This window comes from Candoia aspera, chromosome 18, assembly GCF_035149785.1.
Source record: "Candoia aspera isolate rCanAsp1 chromosome 18, rCanAsp1.hap2, whole genome shotgun sequence".
Classification (NCBI taxonomy): domain Eukaryota; kingdom Metazoa; phylum Chordata; class Lepidosauria; order Squamata; family Boidae; genus Candoia; species Candoia aspera.
The window spans coordinates 2,374,146-2,396,097 of NC_086170.1; the positions used below are offsets into that span (position 1 = coordinate 2,374,146).

At 55.4% G+C, this 21,952-nt stretch overlaps 2 protein-coding genes across 5 annotated transcripts in view; both read left to right on the forward strand.

Annotated features, from left to right (window-relative positions):
* Positions 1 to 13,811, forward strand: part of CASZ1 (castor zinc finger 1) — an 88,507-nt gene extending 74,696 nt beyond the window's left edge. For 2 of the 4 annotated variants that reach the window (XM_063317590.1, XM_063317591.1), the window contains 10 exons: positions 480 to 543; positions 1,850 to 2,013; positions 3,703 to 3,825; positions 4,929 to 5,255; positions 5,804 to 6,002; positions 6,565 to 6,736; positions 9,092 to 9,240; positions 10,257 to 10,491; positions 11,255 to 11,545; positions 12,458 to 13,811. In XM_063317590.1, coding sequence (XP_063173660.1) covers positions 480 to 543; positions 1,850 to 2,013; positions 3,703 to 3,825; positions 4,929 to 5,255; positions 5,804 to 6,002; positions 6,565 to 6,736; positions 9,092 to 9,240; positions 10,257 to 10,491; positions 11,255 to 11,545; positions 12,458 to 13,656 — 2,923 coding nt within the window. In that variant the 3' untranslated portion in view covers positions 13,657 to 13,811. The remainder of the gene's footprint in view (positions 1 to 479; positions 544 to 1,849; positions 2,014 to 3,702; positions 3,826 to 4,928; positions 5,256 to 5,803; positions 6,003 to 6,564; positions 6,737 to 9,091; positions 9,241 to 10,256; positions 10,492 to 11,254; positions 11,546 to 12,457) is intronic. The other 2 variants (XM_063317592.1, XM_063317593.1) reach the window with 2 other exon arrangements.
* Positions 1 to 21,952, forward strand: part of LZIC (leucine zipper and CTNNBIP1 domain containing) — a 382,321-nt gene that overhangs the window by 90,524 nt on the left and 269,845 nt on the right. The window lies entirely within an intron of this gene.

The following is a 21,952-nucleotide window of genomic DNA, read 5'->3' on the forward strand; positions in this document are numbered from 1 at the left end:
GTTGGGCCTCTCAGAAAGAGCAGAGCAGTGGCTCAGCTTTAAGGCAGCCAGCCTTCCCCAGCCGGATGCTCGGTGCCGTCTCCTTTGGCCATGCCCAGAGGCAGTCCTGGCCTTGTCTCCCAACACACTCGAAGGCAGAAGGCTCCTGCCTGGGATCGTGTTAGAAAGGGAGGTCGTGGCGCTTCCCATGCCTTAGCCAAGCCGTCTCCCTCGTTTGCTTGCCGGGAGGAGGGCGGCCTGGAGCCCCTGGGGGAGAAGAAACCCCTCGGGGGCCACCTCACTGAGACGTGGACTGAGCCTCGAGGCCTTTTCCTGCCACGCGTGGTGAGCGTGACCTGGCCGGGAGAAGGGTGGGCTTCGTCTCATCCTTCTTACGCATCAGGTGGAGCGTGGGGAGGGGGTTGCCAATTTGAAAGGAGAATTAATTGCAGTTCCCCTATGCACATCTTAACTAAACCCTGTTGGTTTGTGTGTTCCAGCAATGAATCAAATGGCCACACAGTCTCGGCAAATTCATCTCTTTTATCCTCGCTTATGAATAAGGTAAGAGCCATCCATCAAGAGCCTTTCATTCCCCCCACCAAGAGAAATTAAAGCCGTGGTGGCAAGAGAGGGGGAGACGCGTTTGTTTTTTAATGTTTTGCCTCTAATAAGATGAGTTTGTACCATTTAAATTTTGAGACCATTTTTCATCGGGTATAATTTCAGAGCCACTGCTTACGAATTAATTTAATGAACTGGCTAAAGAAATATATCGCAGCCTCTGACACCCTCTCCCCCCCTCCTTGGAAGGAGGAGGACTCTGAGGGGGCTTGCTTGTGTTTTTTAATTTCAGAACCAGGCCACTTCTTGTTGTCTTTATTAGCACCCCGTATTTACCTTAAAAGTTTCTAAGGGGTGGAGGAATTTGGTTTTCCCTTCTTTTATATTTCCAAGAGTGGAAAAGAAGGAAAGCCACCCCAAATTTTGAGCTAGCATACTTCTCTTGAAAGTATTTCATTTTTAAAAGCATGCAGCCCTTTTATGAAGACCATTATTTAAATTACGCATCCAACTGTGATGTATTTTTCCCTTTGTAAATGTTAAATACAATTTGGGCTAGGCTGATTCTCTTGCCTTACATAGCCATGACCACTCAGAGCCTGTTATCCTCGAAGCCAGGGTTGGGGTTCGTTCCAAGGCGCTGCTCTGCACTTGGGATCCAGTCAGGGCCGAGGATCCTCCCGTAATGGCCGCGTGACTTTGCTTTGGAGCTGCGTCCGTTCTCACAAAGCTGTCGAGTCCTCTCCGCAGCTCTCCTGCTGTCTCTTTAGCTCTTCTCCACCGACTCTCCTGTCATGCCTTTGCTTCCTTCCCTTGAGCTCTTTAACCGGGGCTGTTTGGGAGGAATCTGCCAGCCTCTGCCATTCATCTGTGGTCAGCATTAACGGTGCTCAGCTTAAATCCGGCCAATTTCAATCTGGCTTCTGATCGATTAAGGCTAGCTGCGTCTGGCATTAACCACTTACCGGAAGTGATAGCGAGGGATCCCGTCCTTCCATGAAAGCAGCAGCAAACGCTTCCTCTGACTCAGGAGGGAGGGAGGGAGAGGGATGGGCCAATTCACAAGGAGGCCGGGTTCATTCAGGCCAAACCGCCCCAAAGGCCAAGCTTGCTGGGGATGATGGGTGTCCAGCACCTTGCTAAGAACTGCTCAGGGATGGAGTATTTTAACTCCACTTTCCTTGGCCAAGTCCAAGAGTCCTCAGCGACACCTCTCAAGGCTTTTTTACCAGAGGTTACGCTCAGGAAGCTCTGGGTTTCGCCAGCAATTTCTCTCCTGACGCCAGGATCCCTTTTCTCCGCACAGGTGTCTCAGAGCAATCCGAGTCTTGGCAGCCTCCTCGGCTTGAAGGCAGAGAGCGATGGCAGCCAGCTGGCGGCTGCAGGAGATGCGACCCAGTATCTGGGCAAGACAGTGAAGGCTCTTGTTCAGGAGAAACTCGCCGAGCCCTGGAAGATGTATTTGCGCAGGTGAGGGCGGGAAAGGGACCCGGATCAAAGAGGAGAGGGCCGGTGGGAGGCCAGGGCTGCCCCACTGGAGCCCAGGGCCCTTCCCTGCACTCTGCAGCTGCTCAAGGCAGCTCTCCCAGCCCCACGCCAGCTGTTGTGCTGGGCTCAGATCAGCTGTCAGGGCAGCACAGGAGGCCATGCTAGGGCCGTGGGTAGCTTACAGTGTCTCACGCATCGCATCCCAGGACTGAGTTATTTTGCTCCTTAATGGAGTTTGACCCTGCCTGAGCCGCCATGAAGAAGCTTATAGCTACAAGCGTGGACTAGAATACACAAAACAGGCGTAACGTAACTAGGAAGTAAAACTAGTTGGCTAACACCAACTAGTTTGGGGCTTGCCTGAAGGAGCCAGAGGAGTTTGTCCGGGGGGCCCCTCCAAAACTCGGCCCTGCTCCCCTTTCCCAAGAAGCATCACAGCACAGTCTGTCGGCAGGAGACTCCGGCCGATGCTTCCAGGCACCAGAAGGCCAAAGCAGCCCTGGCAGCGCGGTGTACCGGTCTCGCATTCTCCTTCTATGGACCTCTTGGATTGCCCCTTGACTTGGTTTTGCTGGCCTCTTGTTCTTTTCTGGTGGGTTCTTTGGTTTGATTAATTTTCTGCCCTCCTCCCGGAGTTTCAGCCGGCCTTCAGGCCAAGCTGGCTTTGTCTGCAGAAGAACCCAGGAGCTCCTTCCGACCAGCGCTTGTCATTTATTACACACCTTTGTTTTCAAGCTTTTGGTTCGCTCCTGACCACCCCTGTTTGTACCTGAGCCAATTTGGGAACACCCACGTTGACTGAAATGCCCTACAGAAAGCCTGATGGATTACAGTTTCCCTTCCACTCCTTTTGTAGGCCTGTCTTTTAAAAGTGATTTGGTTTTTCCAGAAAGATGTTGAGCTCTTCCGGAATCTGAAGCTGTTTTTCAGAGCTCCTCTGTGTTACTACATGACAATAATTTCCTTAAAGATATGAGCCTTCTACAGCCAGATGTGTGGCATTATAGCTGCCTTACTCCCAGGGAAGGCTGAAGTTAACACACACACACACACACTGCTTTTTTTTTTAAATCATGGTAAGAAAAGGCTTGATTTTGTTTTCAAATCCGACAGAAAAAGAATGTTAGAGATGGTGTTGCTTTCTTTCCTAAAAAAAGGACACCTTCATCTGTGTTTTCCAGTATGTAAATGTATTTAAATTCAGCCAATTCAAAGCCAAACAGTTAATTAAAAGATTGACACTCCTAGGAAATAGTAGCCCGGTTTCTTCTTGTCCAGCAGGCCTCTTCCCTTTGTCCTGCAGTATCTGTCTGATCAGCCAGGCCATTATGTTTCTGCCAAGGAAGCTGCTGTCCTTGTCCCTGGTTCAAAGCCGAGCCGAGAATATTCCTGCTGCCTGCAGAATGAGACCAGGGGCTCTTGTTGCTGGGAGGCTTGGAGCAGCCTTTAACTTGCGCCTTCCGCTTGGGGGAGGGCTGTGGGCCTGGGACAGCCTCTGCTTTGCAGGCGGGGTGGGGTGGGGTGCTGGTGGGGGTCCCCCTTGAGTCTCCCGGCAGGGCTGCCGAAGAGCCTGGCCTGAATCCAGCCGGCGTGAGCAGCCCAGGGTTGAGGGAACAAACGTGCTGCAAAGCAGATGCCCGTGGAGTTTCACGCCTCCCCTCGTGTTGGCAGGTTCGGCACCAAGGATTTCTGCGACGCCCAGTGCGACTTCCTTCACAAAATGCATTTCCACTGTGTGGTGGAAGAATGCGGTGCTCTCTTCAGCACCGTGGATGGAGCCGTGAAGCATGCTAAGTAAGTCCAAGCACCCTTTCCCCAAGGCTCCTGCGTGCGTGGGGGTGTGTGTGTCACAGGCAGTGGGATCTGTTCCTTCACGTGGATCGCCCCCAGAAGCCCTCCGTCCTGCCCATGGTGGGTGGGAGGCATTTGTGCTGGCCTGTCGGTGCCCGTCTTCAACTTCAGTAAGGCACCTGGCGCAGCTCCTTCCTTGTGAACGAAGCGTCGTGCTTGAAGGACCACGTTTCCACATCAGTCACGTATCCAGCAGAACTCCAGTGACCTCTCCGCCTCAGCCTTCGCATCCGTGAAATGGGAATACTAGCGCCAGCCTACGCTGCAGGTTCATTTCAGCGTCAGATACAGGAAATGCCGTAGACAGTCCACTGCAGCATTTGCTCTGCCCGCTTTACTGGACCACGGCTAATGAGAAAATGCCCTTGGTGGGCCTGTGGTTTGGTGGGCGGTGTGGACACAGCCACGGGCGCTGCATTTCCTCTTTGGTTCGCTTTTTGTCTCACTGACTTCCAGTTGTCTTTGTGAACCGCCTCTCCCGACTGGAACCCTAAAAAGGCGTGTGTGTGCTTGTGTGTGTGTGTGCGAGGGGGGGTTGCACAGCCTTCAGCCTGTCGCACTTGCTTTCATGTCCGAGAAAGGCTTGATGACCAAGAGGGGAGCAGGGCCGCGACAGAAACGCAGGCCTTTGTCCAAAGCACCTGCCCTTGGGAACAGCATCTCCCGGAGATCTGGACAGCCCTCGCTTTGCCCACCTCCAGCTGATCCTTATGAACTTGGCTTCGGCCCCTTTAAGGGGTTTTGGGCAGGCCCCTTCAAATGGGAGGTGAAAGCTAGGTTCCCCCCGATGAATGTGGCCCTTTTAAATGATGCATCTCTTAAATCTTGTGAAGCAGCCCAGACTCATTCTGGAGCTGGGCGACTTAGAGATTGAACAGATAGAGCAAGAAAGCCGCTTCATGCAGCTCTAACGTCCCCAGTTAAGAAGCTGGCAGGGGACCACCGAGCAAGACCTAAATGGGTGGAAAGACACGTGGGCTGAATGAGCCGCTCTAGTTAAATGCGTGTGTGGATGATGGGTCTCTCTCCTCACCCCCTGCTTGTAGTTTCCACTTCCGAACAGAGGGGGGCGCCGTGAAGGGAACCTCGGAGCATTCCTTCCCGACTCCGGCGGAGAGCAAGGCCCCCATCGCCCCTTCCTCTCCATCCGCTGCTTCCGCCATTCTGGCCACCGCCTCGGCCGCGGATGGGCCCAGCGCGAGTCCGGCGAGCGTGCCGTCCACTCCCACGCTCCTGGCCTGGAAACAGCTGGCTTCCACCATGTCTCAGCTTCCTGCGTCGGGGCCCGGCCTGGCCACCTCCCCCTTGGCCACCACTTCCCTCGAGAACGCCAAGCCTCAGGTCAAACCCGGCTTCCTCCAGTTCCAAGAGAAGTGAGTGGCTCTCTTTCGGCGTGACGCCGTTGGAGCGGGTCCATTTTGCTCAAGGCCCTAAAGAGAGCATCCTCGGTATTCCTGATCTGAGACCGGCTCCCTCGCAAAGCCAGGAGGCGTTCCTGACAGGGCCTGCTGCTGGGAGAGCAGCGGAGAAACACGCTCTCTTTCACATGCCGGCCTTTAAAGGGTTCAAGAAGAAAAGGGGGAAAATAGAATTTCAGAAGCCGCCTTTTCCAGAGAACTGGCCAACTAAGCTGGTCTGACTGGCAGCAGCTAAGCCAGACTCCGTCCAATAAAGGTTTTCCCATTGCCGACCCACCCGCCCACCCCTTTTAAGGGGGCCTTGGGCCGAGGGGTGCCCTGGGCTCGGCGTGTCCAAGGCAGGCCTCTTGCCACTGAGCTGCCCACGGCTGGCCGGGCTCTGCGGCTTCCTCAGGGCGGCTTGGGCTCACGAGGGGGGAGTGGGGCTGCCATAAGAGGCCTGTAATGGTGGAAGGAAAGCGGGGGGGTTGGCCAGAAGGACTCACTTCGGGTCTTCTCTCCAGCGATCCTTGCCTGGCAACGGACTGCAAGTATGCCAACAAATTTCACTTCCACTGTCTCTTTGGGAACTGCAAGTACGTGTGCAAAACCTCTGGGAAGGCTGAGTCCCACTGCCTCGACCACATCAACCCCAACAACAACCTGGTGAACGTGCGCGATCAGTTTGCCTACTACTCCCTGCAGTGTCTCTGCCCAAACCAGGTGAGGCCTAAACAGGGTCCTGAGAGAGACTGGGCCGGGCCGGGGTGGGCGGGAAGCGCCAATGAGACATTAGGACAGGAAAACCGTTGCAGGGAGCGCCTGTCCTGGCTCGGCCCCTGCCTGCCCCGCAAAGTGCCCGCTTGCGTCTCGGCCCCCACGGTCGGCTTTTCCACAGCTGGAGCCCTTCGGAAGTGTGGGACTGCAGCTCCAGGGTTTCCGCTGGCGTGGCCAGACCCTCTGGGGGCTGAAGCCCAACGCGCTTGGAGGACGCAGCCGAAGGAAGGTGCTGTCCCTCTACTGTGGGCGGGCCCAGGGGAAGTGTGTTTAGGGAAGAAAAAGAGCCAGATCCAGACAACCTGTTACACAGCAGGCAGGGGCCTGCTTCCCAAACGGCGAAGGTCTGCACGCGATGGAAGGAGAGGGATGCAAAGGGGACCCGAGGGTTTGGAAATGCTCTCCTGGCACACCGATGCCGCCGCCCTTGTGTGGGATTAGGGGGCCTTGCCTGGAGATGTGGTGTTTTCCTCAAGGGGGGCCTGGCCCTTCTCCTCTCCTCTTGCAGCACTGTGAGTTTCGGATGCGGGGGCACTACCACTGCCTCCGTCCCGGCTGCTTCTTTGTGACCAACATCACCACCAAGCTCCCCTGGCACGTGAAGAAGCACGAGAAGGCTGAGCGGAGGGCCGCCAACGGATTCAAGTACTTCACCAAACGCGAGGAGTGCGGCAGGCTAGGTGAGCGGCAGGGGCAGCCCCCCCCCCCCCAGCCTTGATGAACAAGGAGCCTTGCTCAGCTTTCCTTCCAGCTTTCCGGGCGGTTAAGCTGACAAACAGGTTTTTAGAAGTTGTTTTCAATCAACTCCTTTTGATCCCTGGTCCTTCCCCGATAAGTAACTGGAGCTCAAATGTGGAAGGCCCCAGCTGTGACGCCAGGCAGGGCAGAGCAGTCCGCCTTTCCCCCTCCGGGAGTGGGCACAAACCCCTTCTTTGACCCTGCTGGTCATCGGATCCCAAGAAAAAGCAAATGGGAAGCTGCTCTGCCGTTCTTTTCTAGCCCGCTGTGCCAAGCGCAGGGCTTTGGTTTCTCGCGGCAGGACCTCCGTGGCGCACCCCAGAGGGGAAATATCGTCTCCTTTCCTAGGCTGCCCTGCCTCTCTCCCGGCCTCAGGAACAGCTTCTGCTGGAGGCGGGCGTGGCACTGCCTTTTCCAATGCCACCCCCACCCCAGTGAAGCAGCGGCACATCAAAGATTGCACGGGGGCAGAGGGTGTGGCTGGCAGCCACAATTGCCAGCATATTAAGACGGTGCCAGAGCAATTATGGCATAGTTGAAACATCTCCGCCCCCCGCCCCCCCCGTTCCTCCAGCAGTTGAAAGAAAGGCACCCTGGTGGCAGTGCCCAGATCAGTTGCCCACCTCGGGGCGAGGCAGGAAAGCCCTTCGCTCTGCTGGTGCAAGAGAAGCTGAAGGGAGCTCGGCCTGGCTCGCTTCTTCTGGGGTCATTCTGCGCGGGCTCGGCCCCCTCAGCCGCTGCTTCTGGGTCTACGGAAAGGGCAGTTTCCCCATTTGCTGCTCAGCTTCAGGCAGCAGAAAAGGGTTGTGGGCCAGTCCCCCCCACCCCTCTGCAGGAGAAAAGAAGACCAGGGTGTGTGTGTGTGGAACTGGCAGGATGGATGCCCTTTGTGTGCCTGGCACCTTGCCCCTCCTGAACACCACTTAAGGCTGTGGATGGGGATCAGGCACACGCACAAAAGCACCCAAGAAGATTCAAAGGCCAGGAGAGAAAACCGCTCCTCCATTTTGTACTTCATCAAGAATTTATGCCAGGGCGGCAGCAAGCCGCTGGCTGTAACCGGGGCAACAGGCAACAAGACCGCCGGGCCGCCCCTACCTGGCTCTTGGCTCAGGAATGTCAAGAGGCTTGGCGGTTGCTGCTGTGCACTCGACCCGCGGTGCTCCGGCGCGTCGCTCGCTGGGCCACACAAAACCGGCCGAGGATGCCTGACACTCGGCTGCCCCAGCAACGGGCGAGCCTTGGCCTGCCCGCCTGCCGCCAACGCGGTTTCAGTCCCAGCAGCAGCAGAGCAGAGAGCAGGCCAGCGGCCGGCCGGGGGAGGAAGGGCTCTGGAGGGAGCGGGGGAGGATCTCCAGAAATACCAGCGTGGCCGAGCCGTGGCAGAGGCCCCTCTCAGCTTGCAGGCTGGTCTGTCAACCGGTCTGCGGTAGGACTTACGCTTGGAACGAGAGCCCTTCCTCGCTCAGTCGATCAACTAATTCATTCCGTTTGCACGGCCATACGTACGAGTCCGCCTGTAAGGGGCGGGGAACGGCAGAGGCCTCCTCCGCCCGTGTTTCCGCGGGCAGGTTGTGCCTTAGAGCGGCTTTAGCTTTGCGATAGCTGGAGAGCCTGCCGTGGGGGATGGCGAGTGCCTGTTTTTTAACCTCCGCTGCTTTTTAATTGATGGCTTTATTATGCTGCTTCTGACTAGATGTATATGGATTTTGGATTTTATTTGTGTTTTCATTGTATGTCATGCTGAGAGAGTATTTGCTATAAGGCAACTAATAAATCTTGGAAATAATTAAATAAAAGTTATAGCAGGCAGCAGCCAAGCGGGCCGCTCTCTCCTGCATGTGGAAAACAGGGAATGCCACTTTTAAGATGGCCCTTGGCATCTGTAATTCTCATAAATTTAAAATGGCTTTCCAATTAAGCCCTTTAGAAACTGATCAGTTTTAATTCGTTAAACCTGCCAATTAATAAATTGAATGCGGCACTTTGACTTAGGTCACCCTGTCAGTCAGTCATCTGGGGCCTCTCAAAAGCGTCCCTCTCATCCTCTCGTTAACCTCTGCACCCTCCCACAAAGGCGGCCAGTGGCGGCTGGGGCGCTGGCGCTCGGCCTGAGCCCGTCTCGAGGCTTGATTGCGCGCAGGGGCTTTCTTTCAGGGGTCTCCCCATTTGTTCCACGTCTGGGGGGGGGAGGCATCCCTGCTCACCCCCTGCTGGTGTTCTCGGGCAATTCTGCTGCGAACGCCTAGGTGCTTGCAGCTCGTGCGATCGGCAAGTCTTTTTCGTTCCACTCCCAGGCTGCAAGTACAACCAGGTCAACAGCCACTTCCACTGCATCCGCGAAGGCTGCCAGTTCTCCTTTCTGCTGAAGCATCAGATGACGTCCCACGCCAGGAAGCACATGAGGAGGATGCTGGGGAAGAATTTTGACCGCGTTCCCACTCAGGTGATCCCCGGGAGGATAGCCTGCGCATGGCTCCAGATGCTTGTTTTCAGTGACGGTATCTAGGAACACGGGAAGCATTAAAGCCCCGGCACGTGGTCCATCCGGCTCCTGTGGCCACCGCGGTCTAGCAGAGCTCCCTGAAGGATTTCCCCCCCCCACTAGCGCACTCACCCGTGTTGAGGTTGCGGGGAGGACCGGCGCCGGCTTCTCGCCAAGCAGTGAAATCACTCAGGGCCACGTTAAACCGCTCTGGGCTCTTCGAGGAGGGACGGGAGACGGACATTAGGCCGTAGGGGCAGTCCCATAAGTTGCTGGGGCCAGGACAAAACGTAAATCTGATCTTAACTAAACAAAATTCAATTAAACGAATTAAATGTGGGGTTTTTTTTATCCTACCTTTATTATTTTTATAAATAACTCAAGGCAGGGAACATACCAAATACTCTTTCCTCCTCCTCTCCCCACAACAACCACCCTGTGAGGTGGGTTGGGCTGAGAGAGGGAGGGACTGGCCCAAAGTCACCCAGCTGGCTTCCATGCCTCAGGCGGGACTGGGACTCTCAGCCTCCTGGCTTCTAGCCCGTTGCCTTAACCACTAGACCAGACTGGCTAGTAATGTGATTACTACCCATTCACTTACTGATTTTACTTGTATGTGAAGTTAAAAGTTCCAGTTCCTGAGCGATTTCTCCAAGGCCTCTGGAGGTCAAACCCACAAGTGTCAGGAGCACAGTGCAGCTCTCGGGCTTTGGCTGGGCCTGAGGACGGATGCTTCCTCCTGTGCTTTCATGCACATAAACGGCTGCTTTGCAGTGTAAAGATCCGTGCAGCCTGTCCTGCGTCCCCCCTCCAGACACGGCAGGGTGTGTCGAGAGCCACCCAGCCAGGGGGATGCCCGAGGCCCCTCCTGTGCCGGAGGAGCAGCAGCATCCAGGAAGAAGGGCCCAAAGCAGTCAGACCACCCCCCCCCGCTTTATCCCGGAAGTCACCCCGCCCCCTCGCTTGTCTTGCTTCAGGTCGTGGGCCACGCTGCCAGGAATGACAGCCTCCCTCCTGTGGGCAGCCTGGCCCCCAGCCCAGCCTCATCAGGGACTCCTGCCTCCTTTCAGGGAGCCCCCGGCCTGATGGACCCCGAGACAGAGGAGTACTTCGATTACGCGGGATGCAGCCCCGGGGCCATCTCCTCGGAGTCCTCCAACATGGACCGCAGCTGCTCCAGCACGCCGGTGGGCAACGAAAGCACGTCGGCAGGTGAGTGGGCCCAGAGGCGAGCCGCTCCCCTTGGCCGAGCTCTGAGAGAGGCCGTGCCACCGGCCTGGATCGTTTTCCTTTCCAAATGCGGGTGGCTCTGAACAGCCTCCTGCCTCGGCTCTCTCGGGACGCACCGCTGGTGCCTGGGAGTGGTGGCGGAGCCTCACCGGGTGAATCGCGCCTCAAGAAGGCTCTGCAGTCTTAGCAGGGAGAGCCGGGCCTTCCGATGCCGGGGACAGGAAGCCAGTGCCGTTGAGTGAAAACCTCCACGATGTCATTGATTAACCTTCGCCTCCAGTGAACCATTTGAAAAACAGGCATTCCCGTAGTGCAGTTGAAACGCCTGACCTTCCCGGAGGCCGGCTTGGGAAGGCGGCCAGATGGTCCAGCCCCGAGGGAATGCCCTTGGCCCCCTGGGCAAGCCGGAGCGCCACCAAGAGGCCGGAGGAGGTTCTTCCCCAACTTCCTTTTGACCGGTCCCAGCCCGCCTGCCCGGTAGACCCGCTGCCCCGCCCCGGTCCGGGTGGCGTCGGCCTCCCTCGCTTTCGGTGGCGACCCACCATCTGCTGGCGCTGCTGCTGCTGCTCATCCCCCACTCTCCATCTCCTTCTCTGCTGTGGTCCTGTGGCTGTTCGTGTGGACGTGTCCTCCATTTCTCATCGTATCGCTTACACTCTTGGGGTCTCATTTTGGTTCTGTTCCTTTTCTGGCGGTTGTTTTGTTTTTCTTTTCCTGCTATTGTTTTCTTTCCACATTTCTCCAGGCTGCCTGGCTGCTCTTCCTCCTCCTCCTGCTGCTGGTGATGATGTTGCCCACAATGCACCACAACCACCACCTCTGCCTCCATCTTTCTCACAAGCCCTGCTCAGATCCCCCCTCCCCTCCCTCCCCTACCTCTTCTCCCCATCTTGTGTCTCATACTCTCTGCTAAGTGCCACCCTGGGATCCAGCAGGGGCATTGTCTTGCCCACCGCCAGCTCGACAGGGCTGTCACCCATCCTTGCCACTCCAACTCCAGTCAAAAGCGATGTCCCGCTAGTGCAGGATGCGGCAGGTAATCGGATCTACGCTTTCTCTTAGCGCTACCCCAGCACCCCGGCCTCGCAAGCCAGGCCTCCCCAAGGCCGGCCCCTGCAATTACGGGCCCGTCTGTCGCAGGACAGTCTGGCAGTGGCCTGGAGGCCGTACTGGAGCAGCCCTGGCTCACGCCATCTCCAGGGCTCACCGACACGAAGCACAGGCATCCGGACAGCTGCAAGGGCATCCTTGGTTTTTTAATTTCATTCTTTCACCAGCATCACATAAAAACCTTACAAGCAGCACTTTATACTGGTAGCCTTAGTTAATCAGCGGCCACCAGTTCTGAATGATTCCCACAAATGGACTTACTAGCGATAGAAAAACGATGGAGAATCTCTAAGAGGAATTCAGATCAAAATTAAAGCAATGCTTATGCAGTGTGATAATCACAGTGCCTGAAAGATAATCTTGCGTGCTGTGTAAAAGACACGCTCTAATGGGAATGGGCTTGTCGGAACAGTCCTCTGCAGAGAAACATGGTTCCTACAAAACCAAACACCAGAAGAGAAATAATCTTGAAAAACAACCGAACTAAAATTTCCGCCAGGGGCCATTCAACGATCAGGGATACCGAGGGGTTCACAGATTCTCCTGACCCAATCCCTGGGGGGCGAACAGCGTTTCAAGGCCTTCCAAAGGGCTGGAGGGGGCGGGGCCACCTGGGCCTTGGAGGAACGCCATTCCGCAGGGCCAGCGCAGCGGCAGGGAAGGCGCGTCTCCCGGGTCCCACAAGACGACTCTGCTTGAGGGACGGGACCTGGGGCGTGCTCTGCCACGGCCTGGCAGCTAAAAAGCGGTCATGCTGCATTAGCCAGGACAAAATGTTTTTGCCTAAACGGGGGAGAGTCCGCCTCTTCAAAATGTCCCCTCTGCCTTTCCTTCCCAGGGAACACCATCACCATGCCGACCGCCGCGGGGGCCAAGAAGCGCTTCTGGATCATCGAGGACATGTCCCCCTTCGGCAAGCGCCGCAAGACCCCTTCCTCCCGCAAGATGCTGGACGAAGGGATGATGCTGGAGGGCTTCCGGCGGTACGACCTCTACGAGGACTGCAAGGACGCCAACTGCCAGTTCTCCCTCAAGGTCACGCACTACCACTGCACCCGGGAGAACTGCGGGTACAAGTTCTGCGGCCGCACCCACATGTACAAGCACGCGCAGCACCACGACCGCGTGGACAACCTGGTGCTGGACGACTTCAAGCGCTTCAAGTCCTCCCTCAACTGCAGCTTCCCTGACTGCCAGTTCTCCGGCAACAGCACGCACTTCCACTGCCTGCGCTGCGGCTTCCGCTGCACCGACAGCACCAAGGTGACGGCCCACCGCAAGCACCACGGCAAGCAGGACGTGATCAGCGCCGCCGGGTTCTGCCAGTTCAGCTCCAGCGTGGACTGCGAGGTGCCCGAGTGCAAGTACAAACTCAAGTGCTCCCACTTCCACTGCACCTACCCGGGCTGCAAGCACACCGTGGTGGGCATGTCGCAGATGGACTCGCACAAGCGCAAGCACGAGAAGCAGGAGCGTGGGGAGCTGCCGGCCATCTCCCCGGGCCCCGAGGGCCTGCCCCCCTCCGCCCTGGAGCTGGAGGCCCAGAACCCGCCCGTCAGCCTGGACGGCTCCCTCAACCTGGGCACGGATGCCAGCGGCTCCCTCTTCTTCCTGCAGAACGCCGCAGGCGTGGGGCTCAACGACTCCGTGGACCTCAGCCAGAAGCCCCCCGAGGGGACGGGCGGCCCCCCTCCCACCCCGGGGGAGAGCCTGGCCCCTGCGGCCAGCAAGCGGTTCCTGGCCAGCTGCGGCAACGTGGAGGAAGGGGACGATTCTTCCCACGACGATGACGACGAGGAGGAGGAGATGAACGAGGAGGAAGATGAGGAGGAGGAGGACGAAGATGAGGAGGAGGAGGAAGACGAGGAGGAGGATCTGGACACCGATTCCGAAGAGTCGCTTCCTGATCCAGAGGGCCTGCCCGCTAAAGACATTAGAGAACTGGAGGAGGCCGTTCCTTCCACCACAGACCCCAGTGGCACTTCCACGCCGTCCGGCGAGCGGGCCTCTGCCCCGGCCCCCGAGGCCTCCCCTTAAGGTACACCGTGGGAGCAGTGGGCGCGGGGGCCTGGCCTTTGCAGAGAGAGCAAGCAAAATTGCATGAACAGGAGACCCTGCTGTGTGAGGGGAGGCAAGAACACATGCTAGAATGGCGAGCGGCAAAACCGACTCTACCCCAGAAGGTGCGCAAGAGGAGGGGAGCAGCACTGAGTCTTGGACCACGCGAAAGCCGGAGGCAAAACAGAGCTGGAGCAGCAGCAGCAGCAGCATCCCTGGGGTGGGGTGGGTAGGCAGCAGGAGGACCCATCTGTTGGGGTGCATATGTTTACAGGGGGCGGGCGGGCGGGCGGGCAGAGCATCGTTGTCCTGTCACGCAGATGGACTGGCCCTCCCGCTTCTGGACGGATGCGCTCACCAAGGCCGAAAGCGCCCGGCCCCCTTCCAGCCCGCTCCTCTTCGCGGGGGGTGTGGAACGGATCCTTCCCCTTCGACTTCAGTTTGCTTTCTTCATTTGTCCTGTGACGCTCCTCCCGTTCTCAGGGAGATGGGGGCAGGCAGCTAGCACCTGGTGGGGCTATTACGAGGGATGAGAGGATAAGTCATATGAAATATAGATATATCTATGTATCTATAGGTGTAGATATAGATATATATAGCGGCAAAGCCGGATTTGGTTCTGCTAAGCTGCAAGCCAAGTCCCTTTGCCGTCGGGGGAATTGGGGGGGGGGTGCCGGTATCACTTATATTCCTATTTCTTTCTTTCTCCTTTCTCCAGCATCAAATGGACAGGAGAAATGGGAGTCTCAGGCAGCTTGGAATGGTTGGAACAGGGGTATTTATTGTCAGTTTTTACAAAAACAGGAGGTGGCGAAGACATGAAATGAATTGATCCAGGCTGGGAATCAGTAATAATGATAACTACTAGCTTTTCTAAGGAAGAAGGAACTTATTTATAACGCGAGGAGCATCTCTTTCCGATGCAGCTCCAACCGGCAGAGGAAGAGAGGCTCAGCCCTTGGCAGCCCCGGCCTCCAAGGGTTGGGGGAACGCACAGCCAATGGGCGGCTTCTTCCCACCTGCGGAGGCCTGGAGCTCCACTCGCCATCTGCTTGCCGCTCTCCGGAAAGAGAAGAGCTCCCACGGGCCAAGTGCGGCTCAAGCTCCTTTCAGGCACAGGGCTGCTCGGTCCCCCTTGGCTCCGTTGCCGGCCTGCTGCAGGCGGAGAGCCAGCCCCTCCAGGTGCCTTCCCCAAAGGCCCTGGCGAAAGAGGTGAGCCTCTGGCTCGGCCTTCGAGAGCGCGCCCAGGCCTGCTCGAGGCGCGCGGGCCCTGCTGCCGGAGTGGCCGCGCGGTGCACTGTCTTCTGGGTCCAGAATCGGGTACCACTGCCTCCGGGCCCCAGAAATGCCGGGCAAGTTCAGGTGGGTCCCCAGTGAGGGAACCTGCTTGACCCGCAGAAGGGAACAGATCCTGGCTTCAGCCTGGGACACCCAAAGGTCTTTTGCTTCCGATGCTTGACAGCCGGGTTTTGCCTTGGCGATGGCCATTCTCTTCCCGTGCCCCGTGCCCGTGCTGCAAAAAAGGAAAAACAAGTCACAAATGGCCACTTGTCACTTAACAGCGCAAAGAATGAGAATGTAATCCAGGAATTTTTTTTTAAATTTAAGGCTAGCGAGGAAGGAAAAGAACAGCAAAAGCTTTTTCAAATATCCCAGAAAATGATACCTGTATAGCACTTTCCCCCCTGGAAAGGTTGCCATTAGATCTATAGAATATATTCAGAGAGCAATGGAAAGCTGTAGATAGGACAGAGAAGGAGCCACACCACGATCACACCCCGAGTGTCCAGTGAGAGGCTGCCTTGGGAAACAGGCCTTTCGGTATCGACCGTGGATGCTCCCCCCTGCCTCTTTCCCACGAGCTATTGAGACGTGTTATCAAGAGGCAGGAGGGGCCTTTTTGATCCATCTTCACGGACGCCTCGGTACTGATCAGCCCGTGTTTCTGAATTACAATTAGGCAGACATTTAAAACACCCAAGAAATTTGTCATCCAGTCACATGAAGTTCTCCCCACAGATGCCAAACTGCTTTATTGCGTGGCTCGTAAGATATGCACAGAGTACGGATTTTAGCTGGGAGCGGGGTGGCAAGAACCATTTGTGGGGCGACCCCCCCCCCCGCATTCTGACGCCTGCCTCCCCAGCTGAAACAAGGGGGCAGGCTGGGAAGTCCAGATGATACTCCTGGGTTTTGTTGCAGCGTAAGGAACGCGTGAGTAGCCACCTCAGGCAGTTGGACCACCAGATCAGAAATGTGTGAAATGAAAGGTAACCACACCGAAAGTCTTTGTCGCCTGCTAGTTTGGGCCTGGCCTAGTGGGAGGTAATCGCAGTCTCCAAATCCTGGCCTGATCCTCTTGGCCAAGGCCGTGGCGGTTGCACAGCGCACAGGTTGCTGCCCTCTGCCAAAACAACGCAGAAAAGGAAGCCGGGCCACGAAGGGGCGCCACTGTCCGAGGGAAGAGTGGGCTCTTGTCCCCCTCCGAGGCTCGGGTGTGGAAGGCCGGGTGGCGTCCCTCAGCACCTCCCTATTCCTCTTTTTTACTTCTCTGGTAGCTCACCAAAAGGTGCTATGGAAACCTCTCGTTTGCAGCCACATTTCTGGAAACCGTGGATGCCGTGCGGGGAAATGCAGGGACTCAGCCCCACAGGTACACTGAGAGGACTTGGGAGTCCTTGACACAAAACTGACTTGAGTAGCACACGTGTGTGTGTGTGTGTGTGTTTACAGGACGTGGCAACTCTCAGGCCGCTGTAACATGTCTCGTGTCTCCGCTTTGGCAATAAAATCTCCCGGCCGCTTCTGGTTGGTGGCCTTCAGCAGCCGTGGGAGGGCATGGGGAAGAGCAGGGCGAGGGAAGGGCCGGTTCCGGGTCGGTTGGGCTGCGCAGCCGTCTGGATTCCAGGGGGAAAGGTGGCTCGGAGCGCCCGCGGACACCTGCTGAAACCAAAGCTGCATTTTCCTGGGGTCACGCGTGATTTGCCAACACGAGAGACATGCCCATCCAAACGCGTGTGGAATCTTCACCTTTTCCCCTTGGATCCAGACCGCTGCACAGCCTTAAACGTAACCGGTTTTGCCTCCCTTCCTGGGCAACCGGGTTCCTTCGTGCTGGGGGCAGCCCCCTCCCCGTCCCCCAAATTGGACCCCTGAAAACCCAAAGTAGTCGTGTATCTGCTCAACGCTCCTTCCTGCCCCTGGTTCCAGAGTTTGGGGCTTTTTCTCCACTTAAGTCTACTTCAAATGGTTTTGTTTGGAAATACATAGTCAGCGCGTATCTGCTGCATCTCAGTGGACAGCTAATTCAGGAAAAAGCACTTAATACACACAGGCATTAGTGGGAAATATGTAAGATGAGCAAGCTTAAGTGCTGCAATAGACTTGCGTGTGTAATTTTACAGAATAGGAGAAGCCACCGGTTTAAAAAGTCCGGCAAGGCACCGAAGTTTTTATTCCTTGATCCGTTACATCACCCAGCCCTTGCCTGATCTAATATTTAAGCTGAAAATACTTAACCACTTCAACTACGTGACGGATGTTTTCAGCCCCGCTGAACAGCGTAGACCAGCGGGCCATCCCTGGGAAGCATCGAGCAGGGCCAGGGTCTCGGGCAGGCGGGCGGCTCGGGCCCTCGTCCGGAATCAGATCCGGGCCGAGATCTGCCTCTCGAGGGACCGTCCTCCGCAGCCCGGCTGTGGAATGGAGCCAGGGAGGCCCTTTTAAACCTGACACCAGAAACCCCACCGCAGTGCTGCTTCGTGGCCGAGAAGGAAAACAGCCACCCCTGAGCTGAGGAAGGTAAAAATCCCTGCCTTTGGAAAGGCGAAACACGTTTTCTCGGTAGAAAGGCGTCCCCCCCGATCCTAAAACACACACGTGCACACATCCAAACATGGGGGGATTTTTGAGGGAGATTCTAGCCTTTGTAAAATCCATATTGCACACTAGGACTATAAGCCATTGCTAGCTCATTTTGAATTTTAAAATGTGTACTTTCTTCTGTTGTTTTTAATTTTTCTTTCTTTTCTGTGTGGGGTGGGGGCGGGGGGCGGGGGGGAAGTGATGCTTGAACTACCAGTGCGCTTTTTAATGTTTTATAAATATGTATGTGTATATATATATATATATAAATATATATATATATAAAATATAAAATAATATGTATGCACATATATATATGTGTGTGTATATATCTATATGTATATACCTATATATATAGATATATAGCTATATATAGGTTTTGAGACAAAAAATAATGCGGAAAGTGAAAAAAAAATCCTACAACAGGACAGTGTGCTCTGATTTTACTTGAATTTGGTCTTCTCAGCACCTACGTTATTAAGAACTGAATATTTTTCCACTTGAATTTAGTGCTACTAGAAATTTAATATATGTGTTTTATTTATTTGATTTTTTTTGTTTGCATGACTGATGCAAGGTTTGACATTTTCACTCAATAAAAACTGGAAAAAGCAAAAACAAAAAAGCCCAGCAATCATGGCTTTCTGCTGGTTTGTGATGTCTGACTTTGAGCTGGTGACTCAGCATCCTGGTTTAGCTGGGCCTCTCCCATTTGTTGGAGAGGTCATGCTGCGTTGGGGTGGCTCGTTAGTCTGAGGGCTAATTAGGCACACAACTTAATTGCCCAAAGGAAAACAGTAGAACTGGAGGACCCCCCCCCCCCCCCAAATGCCATGGATGGTGGAGGCTGAGCTTCCGGGAACTCGAACTGCCAAGGACCTTTCCTGGGTGCAGAAATCCAAGCCTCCTGCCGCCTGTCTCCCTGGAGACCGCCAGCCACCCCCAGGTCCAGGGCCCACACGAGGGTGGCCTTCCCGGTCCCCCCCCCCCCCCGTGACCGAACTGCATACAAGGGCAACGCACTGGCCGAGCCACACGCCTGCACAAATCTGTTCGCTGGGAAGCGCATGACCAGCCCCCCCGAGGAGAGAGCAAAACGTGTCCCCGCCAAGGCTTACCTGAGTAGCCATCCTCTTCGCCCTCCCGGCCGCGAGAAGCGCCATCGTCCAGGGGATGACACGTGGCCGCGTTTCTGGGGAGCCGGTCCGTCTGAGGAAGCCTCAGGAGGGAGGACGCTGCGCCAGAGCATCTTTGGGCCAGGCTAAAGGCGCCCTCCGGAAGGTAGGCAGCCCCCGTTTGTAGCCCCTTGCCCTGGGCCCCGGGCAGCTGGTTGTCGGTCACACGCCGCCTCCTGTCCCCCCCAGCCCCCCAGCTTGTCTAGCCAGGGCACGAGACGCAACATTTACCCCACCGACTCCCCACCTCCCCCAGGCCCAGCCGTTTCTTCCTCCTCCCCGTATTTGCCAGTGTGTCTGCTGGCTCTCAAAGGGGTCTGTCAATGGGCAGTTGCGAAGCACAGCATGTGCATCACTTCAGGGCTTCGAGGGAGTCACCCCTTCACACTCGCGCACAACAGCTCTTCATCTGAGGCTCGCCGTACCTGGCCTGCTCCAAAACCCTGTTCCTTGTTCGAAGAAAACATTTTCAGAACGGTCGGCCTCCATCTGACATCTTCCAGAGGAGCAGAAAGGTGCTACCCATACGAAGGACAAACAGCTCCCAAACACACTTCCGTTCTCTGGCCTTGTCTCCAAATTCACCTACCGTGACATTATTTGCACAAAGTGAAGGAGCAACTCAACAGTTACTCATTTTGTGGAGATTAATGTACTAGCTCAATGCTATCCCTGCATGAATTAATCTGTATGGTGGAAGGCCACTGTTAAATCATACCTGGGCTTTAACAGACAGACAATTGCTCTAATCATCTATAATTTCTACAATAATTTTTGCTGTTTTTAAGCCAGCACAAACAAGATTATGCTTGATGAAGCATTTCAGTACCCCTCGCCCTCAATGTCACATTTTTTCTCCCCCAAGAAGAGGAGGAGAAAGCTGTCTCATATCCATGCAACTCATGGACACAAATGCAATTCCGTATCTTAAAACGCCTTGGTCATTATTATGGCTGTAGATGCGTATATCAAAAATTACCTTAAAGTACACCAAGTCTTTTTTTCTTTCCCTTCTGGCCTTTTAAGCCTTGCTGAAAATTCAGACCCAGCTGTCAGATCCAAAGTTTTGTGACTTTGTGGGCTCTAATCTCTTCTTCTGGACGCCCTATTTCCTCCCTGTCTTCCAAGTTGTTGATGAACTAATACTTGTTAATACAACCCAAATCAGACAAAACTGCAGCTTTGAAAAAACAACCATGTCCAATTTGCACACCAGCTATTTGTTTGCACAAAGCACTTGGCTAGATTTCAAGGAGTTGACAAAATTGTGGCTTTATGGGTATTTAGGGCTCACGGAAAAAAAGAACCGAGTCTTGCTCCTGGGACCCAAAACTAATGGCTTTTCCATTAGTTTAAACTTTCCCCTAGGAAGAAGTACGTACGTCACAAAGGCCTCCAACGAGCCTATGTCGAGATCTCCTAATTTCATTAAAAACCTTATTGCGCCACAGGGTTGGATTTCTTCTGGAAGGACAGAACGAAACCTCCTGGCAAACGCTGCTGCCCAAGGAATTCTGGACTCCCTGGCCCATTTCGTGCCAAGCTGAGTCGGCCGCCTTCACCGCATCCCACTCCCTGTTCGCAAAGCGGATTACGCCTCGCTGCTCCTCCACGCTCCCCTTGGATGGTGCCCCCCTCCTGGGTGCTCCGCCGCCATTCCCCGACAACTTCCCCAAATGCCATTACCTGAACATGCTCCTAATCCACTCTCGGAGCCGGGAGTTTTGTTCTTGCTGGAGCCATGCCTGCGGGGGATGCACATTTTTTTACATTCATGCTTTCTGAGCAGGAGAGAGACATGAGGCGTGTGCGCATACCACGTGCCCTGAGACGGACGCCCCAGGAGAACCAGCAGCTTGCAGGGCGCCCGTCGGGACTCGCTCCCCTCGCACTGGAGGGCTCCCACTTTGCTCAATAAAAAAGTGACTAATTGGCGAGAGAGAAAAGGCAGGTTCAACAAATTAATATGCAGCCTGCAGGCGGGAGCTGCTCCGGCCGAGCGCTGAGGCCCAGCTTTGTGGAGGTTGCTCGGTGTTTAACGGTGCGCCGGGCCATCCCTTGGCCATTGCACAAAGGGCAATGGGCAAGGGCCCCTCTGATCCTGTAATTTCACAATTAAAAGGTGTGTTTGGTGGTGCTGCCTATGCAGGCTTTGCCAGCTGCAGTGGCTACCAGGCCAAGGGAGAGAAAGCCCCCGACTGGCCGGTGGGTCTATCTCGGTCAGGAATATCCCAGGCCTGCCGGAGAAGCTCCGGGCGGCTGTTGCGAGCTTCCCCAACACAGTGCCCGACCCTCTGCTTGCCCACCGACAGTAACCACTCAAACCTCGGCCCAGAATGCTCAAAATTCTTTCCTTCCTTCCTTTGGGGGGAGCTAAAACTAAACACAGAAAAAAAGCATAGCTAATCGAGGCCAGCCCATAATTTTTTTCCTGTCGGCCATTACAGATGGGCTCATCCACCACCCTGGTCTGGTGTTCACCTTCAAGGCCTTATGAAAGGCCAGCAGGACTGGGGCAGGTGAATCTTGGAGGGCAAGGTGTATAGAAATTTACATTTTTAAACCTCATACCATTACTGTCTTCCTTGGGAAAAAAAACCCAACAACACGGCACTGCCGGATTTGTGACTTCTTCCTTCTGCCATCGTTTAAATTTAAGAGGCCATCTAAGGGTACACATTTCTAGCCCAGAGCCATGCTGCCGAAGAAGCAAACCTTTGCCAACGCAATACCGAGCTGCAGTGTTTTCATTCAGGGAGGAAGAACCACCAGCAAAGCACTGCATCTTCGGATTCCCTGATTAAGCAACCAGTCCTGGGATTTCTTGCCAGCGCTGGAAATCCCACCAGGCTGAAGGCAACTGGCCCTGGAGCTTTGAATCAAGCAGAGCCAGCTTTCCCACCCAAATGCCTCAGGTGACAGATTCCAATCTCCCCCAAGCAGCAGGGATGGTGGGAGGCCGATGTATCCGGGGAGGCCCCCGTTTGGAGAAGGCTGAGCAAACTCCAAGGGGCCAGACACCATCCAGCCAGCATCTTGGGGCGCAGCAGACTGGAAGGGGATTGCTCTGCTCTGCTCTGCTCCCACGGATGCAGCGGCTGAAGTCCCCGATGTGGCTTCCTCGCATTCGAAGGGTAAGCGGTCTTCGCTTGCACAGAACGGCTGACTGCAGTGTCATAAAACGTAGCCGCACGCACAGCTTGAAAGTGAGAGACGAAGCCAAGCCTCTCAGTTTT